Below are 23221 nucleotides of genomic sequence, written 5' to 3' on the forward strand. Positions count from 1 at the left end.
GCTGAACTAATCAGAATTTTATTTAATAATCCTTTGTTCTACCCGTTCCACGGAGTTAAACATACACTCCTATTTGTGCTAATAAATGGTTGTGCAGGCCGCTACCTTCCCACACTGCTCAGAAAATAGATCCTGTAGGATGACTTGCGTTTGGGAGTTTAAATTACTTCTGTCTTGAAGAATATCCCTGAAAAAGGTTTCCTGGCATAGGTGGAGCTGGGAGCCCAAGGGGCTGTGTGAGATTTGTGTCCAACAGAGCTTTGGCTTTGCACTTCTCTGGTCCACTCCCAAAAAGCTGGGGATGCTTCATGGACATGGAGCCATATGTATTCCCTCTAGGCTGGCTTTGAACATCCCAGCCACAAACCCAAAATCGTTCTCCGGCCAGGGGAGCGAAGGGAGGAGGCAGGAAAGAGTCAGGAGAGCTGATGGAGGAGGCAGGAAAGAGTCAGGAGAGCTGATGGAGGAAGCAGCAATTCCTGCTGAAGGGCCCCAGCAGCTCAGGCAGGGCCAGGCCTGGGGGAGATGCTGGGTTGGCAGAACCCTGCCGTGCTCCCTGTGCTGCAGCTGGCACTGAGGCACCCAGGGCAGCTGCCGGCATCTCCGGCTGCGCTGCCTCCGGGCTTTTATTTGGTTTTGTTTAGTGGGAAGAAAATCCAACTAAGGCTGCAGTGAATAAATAAAAAGGAAAAGAAATGCAGAAAGGCCGGCTGGCCAAAAATTTCTGTTGCACGTTTAAGGGAAAGGAAGAAAACCACCTGGACTCTCACTGGGTCAAAATGGAATGAATTTTGGCTTGAGTTGAGGTCTGAGAAGTAAATGAATGGCCTTTGCCACGTTCAAACAAGAAGGAAGCAAATTCTGAGTGCAGAAAAAGCTGAACTCTGCCGCTTAGCACAGATCCGTGCATTAACAGCTTACAAGATTAAATATTGAGGGAACAGCTACTGAGGTACAGCAGCAGAAAGCTGCACATCTTATGTCTTTAGGGCATTAGGGGAGACTTTAAGCTGGGATGGAAGACTGGGAATGGGATCAGCCAAGGTGGTGACACATGCTGCCGTGCCCTGGTCCAGCAGCAGGGCTGCAAGAGTGCTCAGGGAGGGCTTCTAGGTCACATAAGGCATCATTTGATGGGGCTCCTTCTCTTTTGAGGCCTGCATAAGTGTATTGAGTTATGGCACTGTACCTGTTTTCATTGGGAGCAGGGGAAAATTGCATTTACTGTCTGATACTCTGAAGAGCCAGTGGTGTTCCCTGTCAGCATATCTGTCCTGCTGGGTAAGAGCAGTGTGGTGGCTGGGGCATGCAGCAGTTCAGTTTAAAACATTTGATGCAATGCCACGGAGAGGGGTGCAATGGAAAAGAAAAACCTTGGCCTGAATAAACCCCTGACCCCTTCAAAATACCCCAAGCCTACCAAGCTCTAAACAAATGAACATGTGCAGAGCCAGCTCCACTTGCAGATGAGGAGTGTGTCTTATGTTCTGCAGCAGTTGGAACCCAGGCCTTTTGTGTAAATTTTGTTTGTGGATTTAAGGAGGCTGAGTCTTTTCCTGATATATTTCTAAGCTGAGGTGAATCAAAGAGCCAAAGCACCGGCGTTAGGTGGGGATCAAGACTGCCTGGTGTTCAGAAAGGGTAAGAACATCTTGTTATCCTCAGCAAGGTGGTAAAGATGTAGAACCAAAGTAGGACTGACAGCTGGAACAAATACCTAACAGGAGGTGGCTGCTTGGAAAGTTTAGAGTTAAAAATACCAAACAAAGAATCCACTGAGGTGAGGGAAGACCGAGTAAGAGATTGTGGTGCAACATCAGGATCTCAGAAATAAGCCAGTGCTTTCCTCACCTCCTTTTTGCAGAAGAATCAAAAGCAGCAATGAAAGGCTGTGCTGGCACTTTGCAGAGGGGAGAATTCCTGCCATTAGCAAGAGGTACCGGAACAATCGAGGGGGCTCAGCAGTGTGCAATTAGAGCAACAGTGGGATGGGAGGATGTGACAGTTGAGCAGATGAGACTGGAGATCAGTTTGTATAATCATGAGGAAAAAAAAAAGGAGATTAAATTGGGGTTGCTGTGAAAATGCTTTCCTGAGAATTACATTCTTCAGGGGGAGAAAAAGCCATATTCATGTTATTTGCATTTGATGAAACAGGAATCTGAAGTGGCATTTGAAAAATCAGAGCAGACAAAGGAGGGAAGATATCTTTGTTGGAGTGTTCAGGCCTTGGAGGCAGTGTTGAAGGTTTTGGGGGAAGGAAGGCTGAGCCACAGCACTGAGGAGAATGCAGTGCAGAAGGTTTGTGCTGCCTTTGCATGACAGAGATCTCTTTGGTGACCTTACCAAGAAAAAGAAAAGCCTTTTTTTTCTCTCAGAGGTGCTCTACACCCCTCTGACTAATTTTAGCAGGAGCTGTGAGAGCTGGAGGACGGTTTGTTGAGAGTCTCTGAATGCTCTTTCCCCTGCACCTCTGCACTCCCACCCAAGCCAGCAGCTGAGCCTTTTGGAGGTTCTGTGGGTGCCTCTGCCTCCCACCCAGTGAGCATCCCCCCTCCTCACTTCCCTGAGATCCCTGCTGTGCCACCAGCCAGCCAGGGCAGTGTCACCTCTTTGATCTTAAGAGGACAATTTTTCTCCGTGGAGCTGGCAGGGCTTGAATTACAGCAGCGCCTTAATAGAAGGCAAGGACCCAGCACATTAAATGCAAAAAACCCCAACCTACTGATTAGCAAAAGTAGACAGTTCATCCCTAAGGTGCCATGACCCTTCTGCTGGATAATTTTCTGTGTCTGTCTGAATTAATTTCCTGGCTCTGTAGCTAGACTCCTCCTCTTGGTGCTCGGTGGGCGTTGTGAGAGGTCACGCTGACGGCAGCTCCGTGTCCCGGTGTTCCCGGATGCCTCCCAAGCCTCCTGCCATCCCTGCAGCAAAGGCAAAGCCCAGCTCTCAGAAACTGTTGCTGCATTTGCTGTAATAGGAGCCATGGGGATGAGGCTTCTGTGGAGAAATGCAGTGTTTGGTTATTAATTCCCTTAAGTTGTACTGCAAATCCTTCACGTTTGAGGTGTAGGTCTGGGATCTTATCGGAGCCTTTAATTTGCTGAAAGGGTTTTTATTCTTGTCTGAAAGACGTGCAAAAATCTGGTAACCTCCAAATGTCCCGCTTGTATTTGTTTCTTAGTTTGCAGAATGCCTTTCACCATAGCAACTGGGGTTTGATTTCCTGAAGCACATGAATTTTCATGGATTTGTGATGGGGGGGACAGACCCAAAACTGTGAGCTAAAGCAAAGGTTTTGCAGCGTGGCAATGGCAGGAGCACCACTAGATTTGGCTTGTGGGGAGCAGGGGATCCTGGAGGGAGGGGATCTCAGCTGAACAAAGGCCTGCACCCAGCCCTGAACAGTTCTGTTTGAAAAAAATCCATCCTGACAGATTAATTTAGACTATTGCTGAATGTCACCCTCCCCACTGCTGCATCACCCTCTGGCAGCTGGGGTGGCTTTGCTCCAGTTTTATCAAGAGCTGAGGTTTCACATGGCAGCAGTCACAGAAGGATCAGCTGCTTCCATATTCACAGAGCTGGAAACCTCATGCTCATCCCACCCGTGGAGGTCAGGAGGGTGTTAGGGGCAGCATGAAATGCACTCTGAGCTCTGCAGGTGAAACCCAGCTGGGGAGAGGCAGGGATATTGCACACGTGAGTAGGAGGGAACAGAGCTCCAAACAATGTTGGGAAATCAGGCAGAAACAAACAGGCAGCTGCAAACAAGGACAGGTCCAGGAGGGAGCTGTGGCACCGGTGTAGGATGGAGAAGTTCCTCAATACCAGCCCAACAGGCCAGGGTTTGGCTTATGGGGGGCTGCTCCAGACTGAGTCAGCCCATAGAAATTAAGAAAAGAGGCAAATGTCCTTAAAGTAAACCTCTGACTATGCTTAGCTGAAGGATTTGTCCAGTTTTGGGTACCATGGATGGGTGCAAAGAGCCCAGGGGACAACAGTAAGATCATTGGAGGGGTAGAAAATGTCTGCAAGCTGGGGCTGAAAGAGTTGTTTCAAGGATAATAAAGGGAAGGAGAGCAGCATGTAGGAAAAACTCTTGAAGCTTAAAAATGCTTTTGCCAGTAGTGGATGATAAAGTGATAAATAATGGGCTTAAATTGCAGCAAGAGATCAGGAAAATCTTTGTAAAAGGGCAGGATAAGGAAGCACTGCTCTAGAGGAGCTGGGAAAAGGGGGTCCTGATTGTTTTGAGGGAGCAGAGGTGTTAATCCAGGATCTGCCACCACCCAGCTCCTCCTTCCTTGGAGAAGGGGAGGATGGTGGAGCTGATGACCTTCACTGGTCCTATCTTCAGTTTGTCCCTTCATGATTCCTCCATGGAATGTGTGCAGAACACCCATGAGATGGCATCTGTGAACATACCAAGAGCTTCTTGGCGTTTACGTGGCATTTGCTTTGGCTCAGGAAATAAAAATATAAAAAAGAAACCTCCCATCATGTGCCTTGGATCTTTCTCCATGCACTTGCTGCTGCTTCTTATGTTGGTGGTACTTTGCCAGAGAGAGACGGTTATGTTGTTTCCAAAGGATTGTACCAGTGATATAATTGTGAGGGATTTTCCTATGTGACAGAGGAGATAGCCCTGACTTGGGTATCTCCCAAGAGAGAGGCCACTGGGACTTCTATGACACAAGATTTTCTGCCTCCTGAAGTCTGCCTGCTTTATTCTTCCTAAGGGAGATGAGGTGAAAAGGTCTCTGCTGCTGCCTTTTAAATCTTGCCAGAGGCTGGAAGAAAAGGAGAGGGGAAGGGCTGTTCCTTGTGGAAGGGCTGGATGCTATATTGGGGATGGAGAGACACTCCAGAGCCAGCTGCACACTTGCAGAACAAAACAATCTGCAGCCTTGTGGCTGGTGCTGCTGGGGACAGCCAGGGTGACAACTGCCCTCTCTGTCCTTCCCACCCATCTTCCACCCTTGTGACTCTGCACAATATTCTTCAAGACTGTAACACCTGAACAGTCTTGGGAAATGTTGGATGGCCAGCCAGCCATCCTTCAAAAAGCCATGGAAAGGAAGCAGTTGCTAATTTGGGGAGGAGGTTGGGATTGCTGGGAAGAGCTGCCTCTCTGGATGAATGTCTGCCTGCTTTTCCTATGCTTCTCGTGCATTATTGCTGGCAAGCTTCCAAGCACAATTAAAACTCTGACAGATAATCATTGGTGGAGTGGTGTCCAGGGTGAATAACACAGGAATCAGGTATTTCCTTTTTTGGCACCAAATTGTTGCAGAAAATTTTGAAAGTCAAAAATAGAAGGAAAAATAATCTACTCATTTAACAAACTCCCCAGGTTTTGACAGTTTGCCTGGTTGTGCCTCATCTTCTGGGAGCCACCAGGGGCTTTAGTTTGGGGTTTGTCTGTCATAGTTTGGGGGAGTTTGGGTCATAGCTTGGACGGGGTTTGGTGAATTTTTTGGGATGAGGAAGAAGGAGCTCTGCCAGCACATACTGCAGCCTGGGAACTGTGACAGGTGTGGAGATAAGAGCCTTCTGGAGAGGTCCTGGCAGGCCTGTGTGGGAGGCTGCAGGACTGAGGTGCATTAAACAAGTAGGTGGGATCCCAAAAGCAGAATTGGAGGCTGTGCTTTGTGCAGCAAAGGAGGTTAATCAGAGGAACTCGGATGGACAGAGTTTGCTGGCGTTCAGTGGGTTCTCTTAAGAGTCCATCAGTGTTTCTGAGTGTTAACATTTTCATTTCAGAATTTAATGTTTTAAGATTTTTAATCTTTCCATTTTTTTGCCATTTCCTCCGTCAGTCCTTTTTGCCTGGTGCTGGTATCAGTAATCCAGCAATTTGCTGAGGAGTCAGCGCCTTCCTGCTGTGTCTGGCATGGGATCTGCCCTTGTGCTTTGGCCAGATGATTTGGAAGGGTGATTGTTCTCTGCTCTTCTCCAGTGTTTTTCATCCCAAGCTGTGGACGTGGTATACACACTTTAATTCAAATATATCATCCCTTACCAAGTGGAAAGATTTCCAGGGAGGGCACAGAAAGTCTGCAGACAGACAGGTTTTGTTGCTCTTTGTTGAGGCACCTCTTCAGAAACGCTGTTTAATTTTTCTCCATGCTTGTCAGCAGGTGCCTGGCATTCTGTTTGTTCCTCCCCTTCCCCAGAGGGGATAGCAGCACCATAACATGCTGATTTCCAACAGAAAGCTCCTGGCTTTCCAAGCCTGTGCCCTCATTCACCGCTGCTGCCGATGGGGACACGCTGGGGCTGTGCTGGTGAGCGTTGTCACTCTGTGCAGAGCAGCTGAAGCTCTAAAGGCTCCAGCTCCTCCAAAGCCTCCCTTTAATCCCTTGTTGGAGCTGTCCATGCACTGGGTTATCTGTCAGCATGATCCTCCTGCACGTGCTCTGCCATGGAGGCACAGCCCAGTGGTGCTCAGGCTGTTCACACCCTTCCTGGGTGGGATCTGAGGGTGGATAAACATCTTCCACCCAGGAGAAGCAGCACAGGAGGGATTGCTGGTGTCCCATCCTCAGCGTGGACCACGGTGAGCTCATCCACAGCCATGGGCTCCTGGAGCTCCTGGAGCTACGAGCCTCTTCCTCCCAGCCTCTCTGAAGTTGCTAATTTCTGTGTTCATTCCAGACATGGAAAACAGGACCCTCCCTCAGCTCCCTGCTGAGGGCAGTGGGGCTTGTGAGGCAGATTGTCACAGGCTAATGACATTACATGGCAGCGCTGAGTCATCGGGGACAGTTTTGTGCTGTTGATCTGTAATAGCCCAGCCCTCAGGCACTGCTTTCTGGGGCTGGAGTTCACAGCAGAACTCCCTGCAGTCCAGGGAGGTGTGGGTGTGTGTGTGTGTGTGTGTGTGTGTGTGTGTGTGTGTGTGTGTGTGTGCACATCCATTCTATCCCATGGTATCGCTGTTTGTTAGTGGGAATTTTTAATTGCCAGGCATCACAGTGAGTTGTTGCTCCCTCGGCATTTCCGAGGCTCTCAGCAGAGCTGCTTGGACTTTTTCATTAATTCAGGGTGGGGTTTTTTTGGCTGCCTACTGTAAACGACGTAAGGCTTTAAAAACTGATCAATAATCCTGACGGTAGTGGCAAAATCCAGGCCAAGGCAGTGTGAATGCGAGCCACAGATTACGTGAAGGAAGTTTTAAATACCTCTGACTCCCTTCCCTTCCGTGGACTTACTTTGTCCTCCCACTTCCCCATGCTCCTCCAAGCGAATCCATTAATATTTCTCATGCTTGTTGAGCCCATGACAGGTGATTTAAAAGGCCCAGTTTGCATTGGCACCTCCGCTCTTCATAACCAGAGCTGAAACACATCGCTGCTGTCCTTGTGTGGATTGGCTGTGATTTATTGCTGTTGTTGCCAGGCTGGAGCACAGAGGTGCTGGCTCATTCCAGGAGGGATGTCTGTGGGAAGAGAGCCCCCCGAGGAGGACAGCTTGACAAACACCCGCGCTTGGGAACACGACATCGTTTAGGCGCCTGTTTTAACTTCTTCATTGAGGAGGCATCCTCCTCCTTGCCTCAGCAAAACTTACTTCACAGGCTTGAAAAGGGGAAGAAAATGTGGCAAAGAGGCATCCTGGGTTTGATCTGTTGCTCTGCCTTTGATAAGGAAGTTGTTGTGGTTTAGGGGTTGAAGTTTGTACAAGCAGTTTTGGCTCAGGTTTGCAAGGAGTGAGCGGTTTGATGTGTGATTTTCTCTCTCTCCCAAAACAAGACTTCAACCTCTTGTCTTCCTTCAGAAAATGGTTGTCTCATCCCAAGGGAGGTCTGCTGGGTAATTTGTGGGTAATCGAGGGGAACAGACCTCAGAGGAAGAAGGGTTTCCAGCATCTGAACAGAATTGTCTTCAGGGAGAAAATGTGGTGTCAGAAATGACAGGGGTGCTGCTGGCTTTTCCTGGCTCAGGATAAACAACTTTGGGGGGAGAAGTGGAGGAAAACTTGCTTTCTGGGAGCTACCACAGGGCTCCTTGCCTTTCATCATGACACTCAGACCCAGTCCCCAGGATGGGAGAGGGAGAGAGAGGAGCACTTGGACCTATAGTTTGCAGGCTGACCTGTGAAATATGGGTTATCCATCATCCAGTTCTCTCCTTCTCTTGGGAGCTCATGGCTTATGGGGAGGGCAGTGTGGCTGTAGTCTGTGCCATCCCCCACAGATCCTGGGATGCTGCTGCTGCCACTCTCCAGGCACCTGCTCTGTCCCCATGGGAGATGCAGGCATCCTCTGTGAGCATTGCCCAAACCTTTGGCTGTGGCTTGAAAGGCAGGGCACATCCCTGGAGCGTTTGCTTGGAGGTGCTGGGTCTGGGGTTAAAAGTTAACAGTGCTCTTTCCTTATTCCATTCTAATTCAATTTGGGAAGGCAGCAGGGAGATGGAGGGCACTTAGTCCTCTAAGTGCTATTCCCTTGATGGGAGTTAGTAGCTTGCACTGCATGTGTGGTGTTGATTCTGTAAGCTGACCTTTACCTCCATCAGGTTCATTCTCATTTATAATACTTAAAAAAAAAAATCCCAGCCTCCATCCTCTTATTTATTCCTTGGGCATCGAGGACATAAATCCTTTGGCATGTTTGGATTTATAGAATTACTGTGCTTTTGCTGAGCCTCACGTCCCACTCCAATCAAATGACACGGCTCTGCGGGTGATTGCATTTCTCCTCCCCTGCCTCCCTCCTGCCTGCTCCTGATCCACATCTCCTCGTGTTCCCTGCAGCCTTTCCAGGGAAAGGTGGGCCCTTGGCAGCCATAGGGAAGGATGGAAAGGGGAGTCAGCCAATCTTGGGGTTATCAGTGATTGCTTCTGAAGGGCAACAACCTCCAGAAGGTACCTTCTTCCCTGGTGCAGAATAAGAAATGCTGAGATGCTTTCCCAGGAGGCATTTCATCAGCTCTGCTCCAGGGCTCCTCCAAAACCAGAGCGTTTCCGTGGTGGCTGGGGAGAGGGGGGAGTTATAAATATCTTTCTTGGCTCTGCTTGGCTTCTCCTCAAGATAAATAGAAGTGAAAGTCAAAAGCAGAGGCTTGGCTCTCTGCAATCTCTTCCTGAGTCCCCAGGGACCCGAGTGCAGGATGCTTTTGTGATGGGAAGCCACTTCCTGGTGTTCCAGAGGTGTTGGAGGGTTCCTGGTGTTCCAGAGGTGTTGAGGATGACGTTTGAGGGGCCTCTCTCCACGCTGCCTGAGGCAGGTCTCAGCTGTGCAGTGATCTCCGTGCCTGGAGTCTGGTGGTTTCTGTCATGGGAAGCCTCAGGGAGCACAAGGAGCATCAGTGAGAAGCCAGCCTGAAACAAGAGCAGAGAAAAGTGTCTGTGGTTGTCCTCTAAATCCTGTAGCATGTTTACTCTCAGAAAGTACAGCCACATTACCAAAAATCAATAGTTCTAGCAGCGTTCCTCCCTGGGAAACACACAGCTGCTCGAACACACGGGAGGTGGGGAATCTTAAAAAAGCCAAGGGAATACAAAGTGCTTTGGTACAATGGCTTTGCTGCACTTTTAGCAGTGTACAAATGGAGGGCCCTTGACCTGGGCAGTGTCTTCTGGGGCTTCCCAGTCATCCTTCTGCTGTGGCATGCCTGAGGCTGTGTGAAGCAAGAGGGGCTCACTAGTCTCATTAGGGGCTCATTAGTCTCATTAACTAATTTTTGCTTTGAAGTACCTATGTTTAGTAAGAAAAACAGGTTGTGGTGTGCAGCAATAGCATAAACAAAACTCTTCCTTTGGTTATTTTGTGGAAAGCTTTGACTTCTAGCGCTGCTGATGGGTCTGGCACATCCCAGCATTTAATTTGTTTTCTTCATGGAATCCTGGAATGGTTTGTATTGGAAGGGACCTTAAAGTCCACCTCATTCCATCCCTCTTGCCATGGGCAGGGACACCTTAGATCAGAGTGCTCCAAGGCCCTTCTAACCTGACCTTGCACACTTCAGGGATCCAGGGGCAGCCACAGCTTCTCTGGGCACCCTGTGCCAGGGCCTGCCCACCTCACAGGGAGGAATTTCTTCCCAGTATCTCAATCATGCTCAGGCAGTGGGAAGCCATTCCTCTTTGTCCCATGACTCCATGGCCTTGTCCAAAGTCCCTGTCCAGCTCCCTTGGAGCCCCTTTAGGCACTGGAGAGGGCTCTATTCAAGCCGTAGTACTCCTTGCTTCCCAGCACACCTGCCACTCCCTCTGTCAGGAATCGAGAGAGAGGTGATTTCTGTTTTTCCTGGGTGGAGAGGGCTCTGTGATAGGAAGGAGAGACAGTGTGAGCAGCCACTGTGACAGGGACAGGTGTGAAGGTTTGGGGTGAGTGGGCACAGTGGCAGAGCAGTGCAGGCAGCCCCAAAGAGCACCATCCTTCCTTCTGAGGTCAGCCAAAACAAAGAGAAAGGTGACCAACCCCTTTTTACTGCCATCTCTTATTAATGAGACATTTTATCCTAAGTCCTCCAACATGAAAGATGCAGGCTTTTGGGAACATAATTAATCTTTCTTGTATAAATCTTTAATTGTATGAAATGGAGTTTGTGTGGCTGTCGTCATTTCTCTTCCTCTCTTTTCCTCCTCTCCTGGTTTGAGATGTTTCCTTAGCACAGCTTCTTTTCTGCAGGCTGCTCTTCTTTAGGGCACTGACCCCGTGGAGCCACCACTCACAGTGTCCCTGGAGGCCACGCTGCTGCCCTGGGGTCTCTTGCTCTGCCCCAAGATGGGCAGGGAATCACTTTCCCTATGGCTCTTTTCCTTTGTGGAGTGACAGCAAACCCAGGAATTGTCCTGAAAGAAAACTAGCTGGTCTCCTCTGGAAAAAAGGGTATAGAATACTCTTGGGACAAACAACAAAAGAGCAGTTGTGCCCAAATCAGTGCCAGGCAGAGCCAAATGCCTCTTTGGAGGAGGTGAAGTGCAGCCTTTCAGATGCTAAGTAGTTATTTGGGATTTCAGTCAGTCCCTCTACGGAGGAATTGATGCACCATTGGCTCCAGGAGGATTAATGTGTTGGCTTTCCTTCTTGCCTTCTGTAAAGGGCAGGAAGGGCTGGGGGACTGTCTCAAGCCCACGCCTGCAGGGACAGATAGAAAATTGAATAGGAGACAGATGGAATGGACATTTTGGAGATCTCCAAGGTGGGCAGAAGCCACTGCTCAGGTTCTCGGTGACTCACAGCTCTCGTGTTAAACAGAGCTTCCAAATTAGCATCTCCACCGAGAAGCTTTTCCTGAGGCACAGCTGATGTTCCCAGGTAGAGCAATTTCCTGCTGCTTAATGGAACGGGAGGAGCACTTTGCGCTTGGATGCGACGAGGACGCTTTTCCAGCAGTAACTTCTTGTAAGGAATTCTGATGTCATTTTTCTTGGTCTGCCCGGTGGGTTGGATTAATGGGCAGGGACACACCCCCCGGGCTCCGGAGCTGGCTTGCTTTCCTTAATTTGCACTCAGGTCTTTGCGGAACAAAGACGGATTTGTTGAACAAAGCGGGGTCAGTGCTGGGATGAGGAGCCCTGTGCCTCCAGCCTGCTACTTTGAATTAGGACTGAGCTGTAGCTGTTAAGTCCTGCATCCTGTGGCCTGGATTGGTGCAAACCTGCTGGCCTCAAACCTCGCTGCTGCAGAGCCTGTGACCTCGAGAGCAGCCCGGGGGTGGTGCCTCCAGAGCAGCGGTACCTCCCCACGCTCCCTCAGTGACACAGGCAGCAAAACAGAGGAGGTTTGAGCAGCTGCTACTATAGATAAAAAGAGTTCAAGTGCAGTCCTTAGTGGGAAAAATAACCTAAAGAACACTTTGATATAAAGGCAAAACCAATCTGTGAGGAGAGGCTTTTGACAGGGCCAACTCCTGCGAGAGAGCCGTGGGCCAGCTGCAGGCTCCATCCCTCTGGTGCCCTTCAAGTGTTTTTTTTTCTTCTTCCTTTCAGCTCTTTGAGAACTTCCACTTCGGGGAGGTGCAGCTGGACTCGGTGCGTCTCTCCCAGAGGTTCTCCTCGGACGCCTCTGGCTACTATGCCACATCTGGGCAGCTGTGCTTCTCTTGAGGAGGCCATGGTGGGTCTGCTCTGTGCATGATCCCTCGGTGAAAGGTTTTATAGGACCTGAATCTTCGATGGGAACCTGGGAACTCCAAGCTGGGATGCCTCATGACTCCTCCAAAGTATGGGAACCATGGCATTTCCCTGCAGCTTTTCCCACTGCCCTCTGCTTTGGGGTTGCCTTCCTCCTCCTTTCCCCAAAACATCACAAAGTTGCCTCTTTGATGTCTGTGGATTGCTGGTTTTCCAAGAAAACTACTAGAACTGGGGCTTTTGGGGCATCACTGGTGTTTAAATATGGGGCTTTTTTTAGAAGAGGGAAGTTTGTTCTTAAAATAAGTATTTAAAATCCAGGAGAGCTTCGCCGGAGCACGATTTAATGATATTGAGGTCAGGCATTGCTTGGATCTCCAGCAGTGTGCCTCTGTGATGTGGATCTCCAAATAAATTAATTCCCTTCAAAAGCAAAGTGTTTATCTCCTGTTGCATTGATAGTTTCTGTAATTAAACTTCCAGCACAGCACATAACTATGGTAATAAGAAAGCACTGACGGTTAGAGCTCTTTCCAGTGACCGTTTCGGAGCGTGTCAAAAAACATATGCCTTGTAGGTGGTTTCTCCATTAAAAGCAGCACCAAGCTCTTTGATTCCATTGTGAATCCTTCAGAGATCTCAAGACAAAGTTGTTTTTTTCCTGTAAATCTCCACATTTGGTAAAAATAGCAGCACAGGATTTCGACTTGCCCTAGGATGAACGCTTTGGAAAATGGAAGGTGCTGGTGCTTGGGTGTTTTGTAACAAAACAGGTGCTGCTGCCCATTCCTAGTTGCTTCCATGGATATGGAATCATGCTGTGGTAGAGGTGGAGAGTGTCTCAGCCAGGGATAGGGGTGCTCCAGCAGAACCCACGTGTCCTAGTGATCATTTCTAAGAGGTCTTCACCCCTTTTCCTCCCTCCAGAGTGAGCTGGCTCTTTGGCTGTGCACAAACAGCAGTGGGAGTCATTCAGAAACTGGGATTGCTTTTCTTTTTCCCTCCAGATATATTGCTGTTTATGTTTCCCAGACCAAATTGCCTGTCTGCTTTCAAGCCTGCCTGTCAGGCAATCCAATCATCTGTGCTTTTGCTGGGTGCCCTTGCTTGTACCCAGCCAGAGCCGTTGGGCTGTTTGTGTCCCTTTCCTTGGCGTCAGAACGCCTCTGTGCTCTCCAAAAGCCGCCTTCCAAACGGTTCCCTCGGGGAGCAGAGCACAGCACGCACTCACAGGGAGGTGCTGAGAGCACTTAACACCAGTTGCTGTCATCTTTCCGCCAGCCTGAAGAGGTACTTGGCAAATCTCTTTGGAACAGACCCGGGAGCTGCTCACGCAGCCACCAGGAAAGTGGAGGTGCACCTTGGGAAGCTTCTGCCTGATGAGTTTTTAACGACTCTCAATGAGAAGTTGAGGCAAACACGGGGTTTTGACAATTGGAGCATACTCCTCCCCTTCCCGCTTGTGTAAACATGTTTTAGTGACAATTCTTTGGGAAGTTGGTTGGATTTTGTTGGTAAGCAGCTTATCCCACTGCTCTAGCCTGGCGCAGCAAAATTCATTTCACACCTCCTTCCCCAGGCAGAATTAAGGATTCTGATCTTTTGCCTGACATCACTGGGGTTTGCTGGCAGTTTTCCTTCCCATCCTGAGCATCCTGGCAGGGAGAAGAGAAGCTGGATGTGTGCTGTGGCATCCCCAGCTGAAGCTGTGAAGGAGCTGCAGCTGGGGTGAGTTGTCACTTGTTGCCTACCCTGATTTCCCCCTGCTGAGATGAGGGGAAAATCCAAAAGCAAAACCTTGGGATAGGGGGGAATCTTCCCTGGGGCCCTGAAATGCTGTGGTAGGATGGCCAAGGAATGGGGACCACAGTGTGGGCATTGCAGGGAGAGGGGTTGGAGGATGGGAGATGGCAGGGACAGGGGGCTGTGGGATAGGGGTGGGAATGGGACTGGGAATGCAGGATGGGGTATGCAGGTTGGGGATGTGGAAGGAATGGGGGATGTGTGATGGATGCACGGTAAGAATGAGGGATGTGGGATGACTGGTGCTGGATGGGGATGTGGCAGGGGATGCAGGATGGGGGATGTGAGATGGGCACCTGGCAGGGGCCAGGGCTGCTGGATGAAGGATGTAGGATGGGGGATGCAGGACGGAGATGGGGCAGAGATGCAGGATGAGAACATGGCAGGGACCAAGGGATGCAGGACATTGGATGTGGGATGGGGACTGGGTAGGGGTCAAGGATGCAGGATGGGGGATGCAGAATGGAGATGGGATGGGGATGGGGGATGCAGGCTGGGGACTGGGTAAGGACCAGGGATGAGGGGTGCAGGATAGGGGCATGTGGAATGGAGACGGGATAAGGACCAGGAATGCAGGATAGAGGATGGGGAAGGGGGTGTGTCAGGGGATGGAGGATGGGGACGCGCAGGGGACCAGTAGTGCAGGACGAGAACTTCAGGATGGGGGTGTGGCAGGAGATGCGGGGCGCACCATGAGGGACGCGGGACGGGGACGGGTCAAGGACGAGGGTGCAGGATGGGGACGGAAGGGGGGGGCCGGTGCTGCGGCCGTGCCGAGCCGTGTCGAGCCGTGCCGGCGGCTCCCCCGCCCCGGTGTCGGCGCGCAGGTGCGGCGGGCGCGGCGGAGGCCCCGCCCCGGCCCTCCCGCCGGTGCCGCCCGGTGCCGCCCCGCGGCCGCACTCGCCGGCGGCGCCTCCCCGTGCGCACCGCACCGCTCCGCACCGCGCCCGCTCCCCCCGGCGCTGCGGCAGCATGCGGGGCTGCGGCGGGCGCCGCGCCCTGCTGGCCCTGCTGGCCCTGCTCCTGCCCGCCGCCGCCGCCGGCCCCGGGCCCGCCGCCGGCCCCGCCACCGGCCCCGGGCCCGCCGCGGCGGGGGAGAGCCCCGGCAATTTCATGGAGGACGAGCAGTGGCTCTCGTCCATCTCCCAGTACGGCGGCAGGATCAAGCACTGGAACCGCTTCCGAGACGTGAGTCCGCGCCGGCAGCGGGGCGGGGGGGACGGGACGCGCTGCCGGGCACCGGGAGCCCCCTCCCCGCGCTCCCCGCCCGCCGCTGCGGCTGCCGCAGCGCGACCCTCCCCGGCCTCGGCCCCGCGGCGGGCGCCCGGCCGTGCTCGGCGGTGCCCGCATCCCGCCGCGGCCGTGGGCGGCTGCCGGCCCCGGTACCCGGGCGATGCTCCGCGGCCCCGGTACCCGGGGGATGCTCACCGGCTCCGGCAGCGCCTCTGCCTCCCTGCCCGACGCCAAAGCTGCGTGGCCAGGGCTTGATGCCAAAGCGACCCTCTCCGGTGACCGGGGGTGCTGTCCCCCGCACCTTCTGCCCGTGCCCCACATGGGGGTGCAGGCGGGGCCCGCCCGCCCGTAGCGGGGCTGCGCCGTGGCCTGAAACCCTCGGTGGCAGCGCAGGGCACGAGCATCCCCCGGGACTGCGCTCCCCGAGCCCTCCGGGTGTCTCCGGAGCCCCGCGCGGTGCCGCAGCCGAGGCCGGCGCTGCCTCGGCGGGGTGGTGACCCCTGGGGATGTGGGGGACGCCAGACAGGGAGGATGAGGATGCAGGCAGTGCTGGAGGAGCGCTGGCACACCTGGCACACCGGGCTCGGGATCCTGTCACCCCTCGCTGTTCCACAGCCCTTGCGAGCAGCCTCGATGTCATTTAGCTGCAGCACTTAGTATTATGAGGCAGTCGGGGTTTTTCCTGGGCTCGTTTTACACCTGCTCGTGTTCTCTGGGGTGGGGGACACGGTGCTGCAGCCCCATCCTGGGGAGACCCAGGGCACCTGCAGCAGCCGGGCGGGGAGGGGGCACACCCCGAGCCAGCCCCTGTGGTCTTTGTTCAGATGCACACCCGGGTTCACCTTGGCAGCGAGGAGTGGATGGATGGATGGATGGATGGATGGATGGATGGATGGATGGATGGATGGATGGATGGCAGCAAGGGAGATGTGCCCACCGCAGGGACAGGGGGCACCACCCGCGAAATAAACCATTTGGGGGGGCAGAGCACGAGTGAGGGCGCCAAGGTGTAAATTCCTCCCCTGGAGACCCCTGCCCACAACACCCCCGCTGGCCAACGCCAGCACCGGGCACCTGGATGGCTGCGGTGCTCGAGGGGAGGGAGCCCTTGTGGACGTGCCCCCCTGGCACTGAGCATCCCGGGGGGTTCGGGGCCGAGGGGGGATGCCCGTCCCCAGCACACGTGGGGCCCACCCTGCCGTGGCACGGCTGGCGGTTAGCTTGGATTAATAAGCAAATCCATGGATTTGTGGGGTTTTCCGGGGAGCAGCGCCGGTGGGGGGATGCACGGGGAGGAGGCCGGCGGCCGCAGGGAGCTGCCGGGCGCCGCAGTGTTACCAATCACGGCACGGGAGCGCGGCTATCGATTGCGGTGCAAACACCGCCGTGCTGGAGCGAGACATCCCCTCCGGAGCTGCCTCCCGTGCCGCTGCTTCCTGCTGCCATCCCAAAGCCTGCCCGCCCTCTCCAGGGCGGCGGGGCTGCTCCTGCCTTAGCGCAAAGCTCACCTCGAGCATCCCGTGGGGCGGGCGATGCTGCCTGCCGGGAGCGTTTGAGTCCCCGCTGCTCCCCCACACCCCCGGGATGCTTTCAGGGTCCTATGGGAGCAGTTCTGCCTCCCCAGGCTGCGACATCCACCTTGGCCCGCTCCTCCTGGGCTCACCATTGTGGCAGCACCGTGGGGATCCCCCGAGCTCCTCACTGGGCTCCCAAGGGCTTCCTCCACCCGATGCCATTTCCATCCCCATTCCCTGGCTTTCCCAGCTGGCTGATGGGGGAAGGCTTTATCCTGTGTGGAGGCTCTCCAGGATTACAGGTCTAGAGCCAGAGATGGGGAGCACGTTGGTGTCGGTGCCAGTGATACCCAGAGCTGGTGGCGAGAGCTTTGGAAGGTCGGGGTGCCTCGCTGGCACGGGGTGCCTGTCACTGTGGGTTGGGGCCGGGAGCAGGGCTCTGTGTGTCCCACAGCTGACGGTGGGCACTCTCTTTTTCTTTTGTCGGTGCCGGCTGGGCCGTCTCGCTGCCGTGCCGCCAGGAGGTGGAGGTGAGGCTCGAGGGGCTACCGAGGGGGTGACACCCGCTCCTGGGGGGAGGCTGCTCCCCGTCCCTGCTCCCCGTCCCTGCCCTGCGGGGGTGCCCTGGGGTGTGCGCCGGTGGCCCCGAGCCGGGGGATGGCACGCCTGGCCCGGTGTCACCTTCCCCGCCACCTGCACTCACGCAGGCTCTCCCCGATTCGCAGGACGACTACATCAAGAGCTGGGAGGACAACCAGCCCGGGGATGAAGGTACCGCTGGGATGGGTTTGGGATGGAGCACAGTGGGCTCCGTGCCAGCCAGTATGGCAGGAAGGGGGGGGGGGTCGCACTCTCTCCTTGCACCCCCCGGGCTTTTCCCTTCCGCTCGGAGCGGTGCAGGGCTCGCTGCGAGCCGGGAAGCAGCAGCTGGTGCCGGGGCGGCCGCCCAGCTGCGGCTGAATGGCGCTTTGTGCCGGGCCGGCTGGCGGCCGGCGCTGCCGGGCTCCCCCGGGCCGTCCCCCCGCCCCAGCGCCTCTCTGTCCCCAGCCCTGGACACCACCAAGGACCCCTGCCAGAAGGTGAAGTGCAGCCGGCACAAGGTGTGCGTGGCGCAGGGCTACCAGCGCGCCATGTGCATCAGCCGCAAGAAGCTGGAGCACAGGTAGGAGCGGGGCAGGAGCGGGGCAGGGGGAAAGGGAGCCCAGGCGGGCGCTCAGCACCTCTCCCCCCGTGCAGGATCAAGCCGCTGGGCCCCAAGGCGCACGGCGGCTGCAAGCCCTGCCACGCCGCCCCCCTGGCCGCCGTCTGCGGCTCCGACGGCCACACCTACAGCTCGGCGGTAAGGACGGGGCACGGCCGCGGGGACGGGGCCCCGGGTCCCCCCCGTGTCCCCCCGCCGACGTGCCGCTGCCGCCCCGCAGTGCAAGCTGGAGCAGCAGGCGTGCCTGGCCAGCAAGCAGCTGACGGTGCGGTGCGAGGGGCAGTGCCCCTGCCCGACCCCGCACAGCCCCGCCGGCGACACCAAACAAGGTGAGTGGGGTGCAGGGCGCCGGGGCAGCGTCCCCGAGCTCGGCCCGGCCTGACGCTGCCCCGCTGGACCCCCCAGAACTGTGCACCGGGCAGGACCTGGCCGACCTGGGTGACCGCCTGCGTGACTGGTTCCAGCTGCTGCGGGAGAACGCCAAGCAGAACGGCTCCGCGGGGCTCCCCGCCAGCCCCACCTCCGGTACCTGTCCCTGCCACACGGGGAGGGCACGGGGGCTGCTGTCCCCGGGGGGACCGGGCAGCCACGGGCTCCATCCTGTCCCGCAGCGCTGGAGAGGAGCGTGGCAGCCGCCTGTAAGGAGGCGGTGGGGTGGATGTTCGCCCGGCTGGACACCAGCGGGGACCTGTTCCTGGAGGCGGCCGAGCTGGCCGCCATCAACCTGGACAAGTACGAGGTGTGCATCCGCGCCTTCTTCAACTCCTGCGACACCTCCAAGGACGGCCGCGTCTCCGCCCCCGAGTGGTGCTTCTGCTTCTGGAGGGAAAGTGCGTCAGGACAGGGGGACATGGCGCCGAGGGGCCGGGGGACGGACACCACGGGGTCAGGTCCATGGGGCTGGGGGATCTGTGTCCTGGGGGATGCATGCCATGGATTGGGGAGCCCCTGCTGCGGGATTGGGGTTGTACCTCGTGGGGTTGTGGGGCTGGGGATGTACATCATGAGGGGATGTATGTGGTGGGGTAATGGGCAATCCTTGCTGTGGGTTTGGGGTGCCTCTGGGATGTTTGCCTTCGGGGGAGAGATACACCACAGGGTTTGGGAGGGCTGGAAACCATGCAGGGATGCATGCTGTGGGTCGTGGGGAAGCACATCTGGGGTGAAGGGGGATGCATAGCATGGGGCTGGGGAGATGCACACTGTGGAGCTGGGGGATGTTATCCATGGGGGATACACACTGTGGAGCTGGGGGATGTTAGCCATGGGGGATACACACTGTGGAGCTGGGGGATGTTAGCCATGGGGGATACACACTGTGGAGCCGGGGGATGTGCTCCATGGGGGATACACACTGTGGAGCTGGGGGATGTGTTCCATGGGGGATACACACTGTGGAGCTGGGGGATGTGCTCCATGGGCCAGGGTGGGTGCACGCCATGGGGATGCACACCATGGGTAATGCATACTGTGGGGTCTGGGGGATTGCAGTCCATGGGGGGATGTGGAGTTCTGGAGGATGCACACCACAGGGATGAATGCTGAGGGTTTGGGGGTGCACAATGTGTGGGGTGAGGGGGTGCCTGCCCTAAGAGCAGCATGTGGCCTCACTGCAGAGCCGCCCTGTCTCAGGGAGCTGGAGAAGATCCAGATCCAAGAAGCGACCAAAAAAAAGCTGGGTGAGTGGGGCAGCCCAGGGCCCTTTTCCCCAGCAGTGCCCGCGCAGCCGGGCCGGGATGAGGATGAGGATGGGGACCTGCCTGGGGGCTCTGGCACTGCACGTGTTTGGGGGGGTGGGGGGCCATGGCTTCCCTGCAGGCACCTTCATCCCCAGCTGCGATGAGGACGGCTACTACCGGCGGGCACAGTGCGAGCCGGGCGGCGGCGAGTGCTGGTGCGTGGACCAGCACGGGGCCGAGCTGACGGGAACCCGCGGGCACGGCAGCCCCGACTGCGGTGAGAGCTGCGGGCAGAGCCCGCCGGGGGACGGGGCTGCAGCGCGGGGCTGGCCCTGAGCCTCTGCTCCTCGCCCCTCCAGATGAAGCAACGGGGTTTTCGGGCGACTTCGGGAGCAGCGTGGGCTGGGAGGACGAGGAGGAGAAGGAGCCGGAGGAGGCGGGCGAGGAAGGCGAGGAAGAGGAGGGCGAAGCAGGCGAGGGCGACGACGGCGGCTACATCTGGTAGAGGAGCAGGAGAGCCCGGTGGGCGGCACGGCCGGGAGGCAGCCCCCCAGCTGGGGGTCCCCGTGACCCCCCCCGCTGCCGGTGTGGCGTGGGGTGGGTGCTCCCCGCTCCGGTCCCGTGTGGGACGGGGACACGGGGCGCTCCTCGCGGGGCGGGGGGGGGGCCGCTCTTATGCGAATTTGAGCTTTTTTTTTTTTTTTTTTTTTTTTTGGGTAGAGCCTTGTAGGCCTAGTGTGCTGCTGCGTGGTCTTCAACCGGGCAAATGGCGCTAATAAAAGTGGGAAAAAAAAGGAAAAAACAAAAAAAAACCCAACAAACCCCCTTATAGATAAGCTGCCCCCCCCCTTCCTCCCCGCATCCCCCCTCATGTTGTGCTTGCGTGGCTGCCCCGGCCCCCGGCGTTGTGTAGCGGCTGTGAAATAAATACCCCGTGCTGTGTCAAACACTGGCCCGCCCGTTCCTGCCCCGGCACCCCCCGTGCCTGCCCTGTGCCCTGTGCCCTGTCCTGGGGAGGGGGTGCTGTGGGTCTGTGCCCCCCCACGAGCGGCGTGGGGAGCAGGTTGGGGTGGGGGTGCCCCCCGTCAGTGCCCGGGTTTGGCTCCTGCACTCTGCTGCCATGAAGCTGGAACGGGCCTCCCTCCCCAGGGCCATGGCCCCTCCCCAGCTCTTGACCCTCTCCATGACCCCAAACCTTCCCTTTCCACGGGCTCCAGAGCCATGGAATGGCTCAGAACTGCCCTTCCTCCCTATGCTTTACCCCAATCCCAAACAAGACCCCAACCCAATCCTACCCCTGACCCAGAACATCCCTTACAGGACCAACCTGCCCTCAGACCCCACCCCATGCCTTGGTGAGGGCCTCCACCACCCCCAGCAGCCACTCAGCACACCGGGACACCAGGGCCTCAACTCACAGCATTTATGGCCCCAGGGAGAAAATAAAACAATCATACAGACCCCAAACCTCCCCATTTGGGGCTGTCCAAGGCACTGTGCCATATCCCCTGCCCGGGGGTGCCCATGCCCCACCGGCTCTGTGCAGTGCAGGCGCCTGGGCCCCGCAGCACCGGGGCTGAAGAGGGGATGTCCCACCCCTGGCACCTCGGTCCCTGCCACAAGTCCCCCGGGAGGGGGTTCAGAGCTTGCTGGGGGGTCCTGGCCGCTGCTGGAGCTGCCAAGTCGCCCTCACCCCCTCAGCCGCCCGGTTGAGGTCCGCGAAGGCGGCGGGGTCGCCGGTGCGGCGGTAGCGCGCCACGAGCGGCTGCAGGACGGTGATGGGGATGCAGAAGTTGAGGTGGGGGTAGGTGGCCCCCGCACCGGTGTCCCGCGTGTTGCTGGCCACGATACCTGGCGGGGAGGGAGCGACACCACGTCAGGGGGCCCGGCCGGAGGACACCCGTGGGACACGCACGGGGACACAGCCCTGGCTCACCCATGAGGCACCCGCTGCGGGAGGAGACGAGGGGGCCGCCGCTGGAGCCGCCGTGCACGGCGCAGGTGGTTTGCAGCATGACGGGGCGCCCGGCCACCGCCAGCACGGCCGAGAGGATCCCCGCTGTCACCGAGGGGCCGCACGCCCGCCCCAGCGCCCCGAAACCCACCACGCTCACCTCTTCTCCTGGCACGGGAGAGGCAGCAGGTGGGGACAAGGGGGCGAGGCAGCCCCCATCCAACATCCCGTGTCCCCCCGGCGCGTACCTGGGAGGAAGGTGCTGGCCAGGCACGGCGGGACAAAGCCTGGCACGCTCTCCTCCAGCTCCACCACGGCCACGTCGAAGGGGGACGACTCCTCGGTGGCGAACACCACACGGCCCCAGAGCACGGCGGCGGCATCCCTAAGGACACAGTTAGCGAGATGTCAGGGCGGGGGACACGCAGGGTAGGGGAGTTGAGGTTTGGGGGGCACAGCCGCACTCACTGGCCGGGGCCGGCTGCCGGTGTCACACGGAGCGGGGCTCTGGCCTCCACGACGTGCCGGCAGGTGAGGAGCATCCTCGGTGCCAGCAGCACCCCGGAGCCCCAGGTGGCCCCGCACTCCACCAGCGCCGTCCAGCCCAGCGGGTCCCGCCCGCCGCTCGCTGGCACCGCGGCCACCCAGGCCGGTACCGGCGGCACCGCGATCCCGGCCTCGCCCAGGACAGCGGCGCTGCTGCGCAGGATGGCGGCGAGGGAGCAGAGCAGCGTGAGCCCGACCCACTCGGCGCCCTTCCAGCACAGCGAGGCGGCGATCACGGCCACGGCGCGCGGCCCGGCGGGCGAGGGCACGAAGGCGGCGCCGCCCTCGGTGCCGGGCAGGCAGCGGGCATCGGTGAGCACCAGCGCGTTCTCCTCGCCCGCCAGGTTGCTGACCACCCCCCGGCTCAGCGTGTTGAGGAAGAGCTCGGGGCACAGGTCTCCGAAGGGGGACCCGCAGGTCAGCAGCGCCTGCCCCTTGCGCAGGCAGCCGGCGCTGGCCCGCGCCGCCCAGCCGCCCTCGGCCGCGTCCAGCCCGGGCACCCGCAGCCAGGCGAACCAGGGCAGCGCCCGCGGGTCCGTGCCCGCCGCCTCCTCCTCGGCGCCGAACCGCCAGCGCTCCGCCCGCCCGAGCCCGCGCTCCAGCGCCCGCCGGAACGGCGCGCACGGCACCAGCGCCAGCAGCCGCGCCCCGAGCTCCCGCAGCCCGCCGGCCTCGCCGCGCAGCACCACGCTGAGCCGCGGGCACGGCCGCAGCGCGGAGGGCGGCAGCGCGGCGGGCCGAGCCCAGGCGGCGGGGCCGGCGCGCAGGAACGGGGCGAAGACGGCGGCGTGGCAGAGCACCAGCCCGGGGCGGCGGCTCAGCACCAGCCCGCTACCGCCGCCATCACCATCGCCGCCGCCCGCGCCCCGCACCCGCACCGCGCAGCACGGCGGCGCCGCCGCCATCACCGCCACGGCCGCGCCCCGCCCCCGGACCCGCCCCGCTCGCCCATTGGCTGCGGCCCCGCGCCGCGCCCTCCCCATTGGCCGGGGCGGGGCGCGCACGTGGCGGACACGCCCCCGCGGGGCCCTCACGGGGGTGCCGGGCCCGGCCCGGCCCCGCTTCCCGGGACCCCCGGGGCAGGGCCAACCCCGGCTCCGCTTCTCGGACATCAGGGATGCCTGCCTCGGAGCCCCCCTCGGCCCTGCGAGAACGGGCATCACCGGCCCGCAGCCGCCCCTCGGCCCCCAGGCCCCAGCGCTGC

The 23221-nt window shown here is 57.8% G+C and overlaps 3 protein-coding genes across 4 annotated transcripts in view; 2 read left to right on the forward strand and 1 right to left on the reverse strand.

The window, feature by feature from the left end:
• The window catches only part of ASCC1 (activating signal cointegrator 1 complex subunit 1), a 35250-nt gene extending 22727 nt beyond the window's left edge, over window positions 1-12523 (forward strand). Inside the window, exon 10 of the mRNA XM_071438476.1 lies at window positions 11944-12523. Coding sequence (XP_071294577.1) covers window positions 11944-12060 — 117 coding nt within the window. The 3' untranslated portion in view covers window positions 12061-12523. The remainder of the gene's footprint in view (window positions 1-11943) is intronic.
• Window positions 12524-14780: 2257 nt separating this feature from the next.
• On the forward strand, window positions 14781-20464 carry SPOCK2 (SPARC (osteonectin), cwcv and kazal like domains proteoglycan 2). The gene is made up of 11 exons (XM_071438482.1): window positions 14781-15078; window positions 17159-17167; window positions 17363-17408; window positions 17685-17799; window positions 17874-17976; window positions 18059-18167; window positions 18244-18363; window positions 18450-18668; window positions 19455-19517; window positions 19657-19794; window positions 19877-20464. Exons 1-11 carry the CDS (start codon window positions 14863-14865, stop codon window positions 20020-20022), a joined length of 1284 nt encoding a protein of 427 aa, XP_071294583.1. The 5' UTR covers window positions 14781-14862; the 3' UTR covers window positions 20023-20464.
• Window positions 20465-20926: 462 nt separating this feature from the next.
• On the reverse strand, window positions 20927-22940 carry TYSND1 (trypsin like peroxisomal matrix peptidase 1). 2 transcript variants are annotated; one of them, XM_071438479.1, is made up of 4 exons: window positions 21940-22940; window positions 21720-21856; window positions 21454-21639; window positions 20927-21368 (listed from the first exon to the last, which is right to left on the reverse strand). In XM_071438479.1, the coding sequence occupies exons 1-4, from the start codon at window positions 22920-22922 to the stop codon at window positions 21157-21159; spliced, it is 1518 nt and encodes a 505-aa protein (XP_071294580.1). In that variant the 5' UTR covers window positions 22923-22940; the 3' UTR covers window positions 20927-21156. The 2 variants fall into 2 exon arrangements, with proteins under 2 accessions (XP_071294580.1, XP_071294581.1); XM_071438480.1 differs by lacking the exon at window positions 21454-21639.
• Between the last annotated feature and the right edge of the window lie 281 nt (window positions 22941-23221).

The sequence above is a fragment of the Agelaius tricolor genome, unplaced genomic scaffold (assembly GCF_023055355.1).
Source record: "Agelaius tricolor isolate 1412-34295 unplaced genomic scaffold, bAgeTri1.0.p SCAF_13, whole genome shotgun sequence".
NCBI lineage: Eukaryota > Metazoa > Chordata > Aves > Passeriformes > Icteridae > Agelaius > Agelaius tricolor.

Excerpts from the sequence above, each read along its gene's own strand:
- SPOCK2 (XM_071438482.1), top strand. The coding sequence starts at position 14,863 with ATGCGGGGCTGCGGCGGGCGCCGCGCCCTGCTGGCCCTGCTGGCCCTG. Across the intron at positions 18,669-19,454 it reads CTTCTGCTTCTGGAGGGAAA|AGCCGCCCTGTCTCAGGGAG; the intron begins GTGCGTCAGGAC and ends GCCTCACTGCAG. Across the intron at positions 19,795-19,876 it reads GCACGGCAGCCCCGACTGCG|ATGAAGCAACGGGGTTTTCG; the intron begins GTGAGAGCTGCG and ends TCGCCCCTCCAG.
- TYSND1 (XM_071438479.1), bottom strand. The coding sequence starts at position 22,922 with ATGGCGGCGGCGCCGCCGTGCTGCGCGGTGCGGGTGCGGGGCGCGGGC. Across the intron at positions 21,857-21,939 it reads CCGGCAGCCGGCCCCGGCCA|GGATGCCGCCGCCGTGCTCT; the intron begins GTGAGTGCGGCT and ends CTGTGTCCTTAG. Across the intron at positions 21,640-21,719 it reads GGCCAGCACCTTCCTCCCAG|GAGAAGAGGTGAGCGTGGTG; the intron begins GTACGCGCCGGG and ends CTCCCGTGCCAG.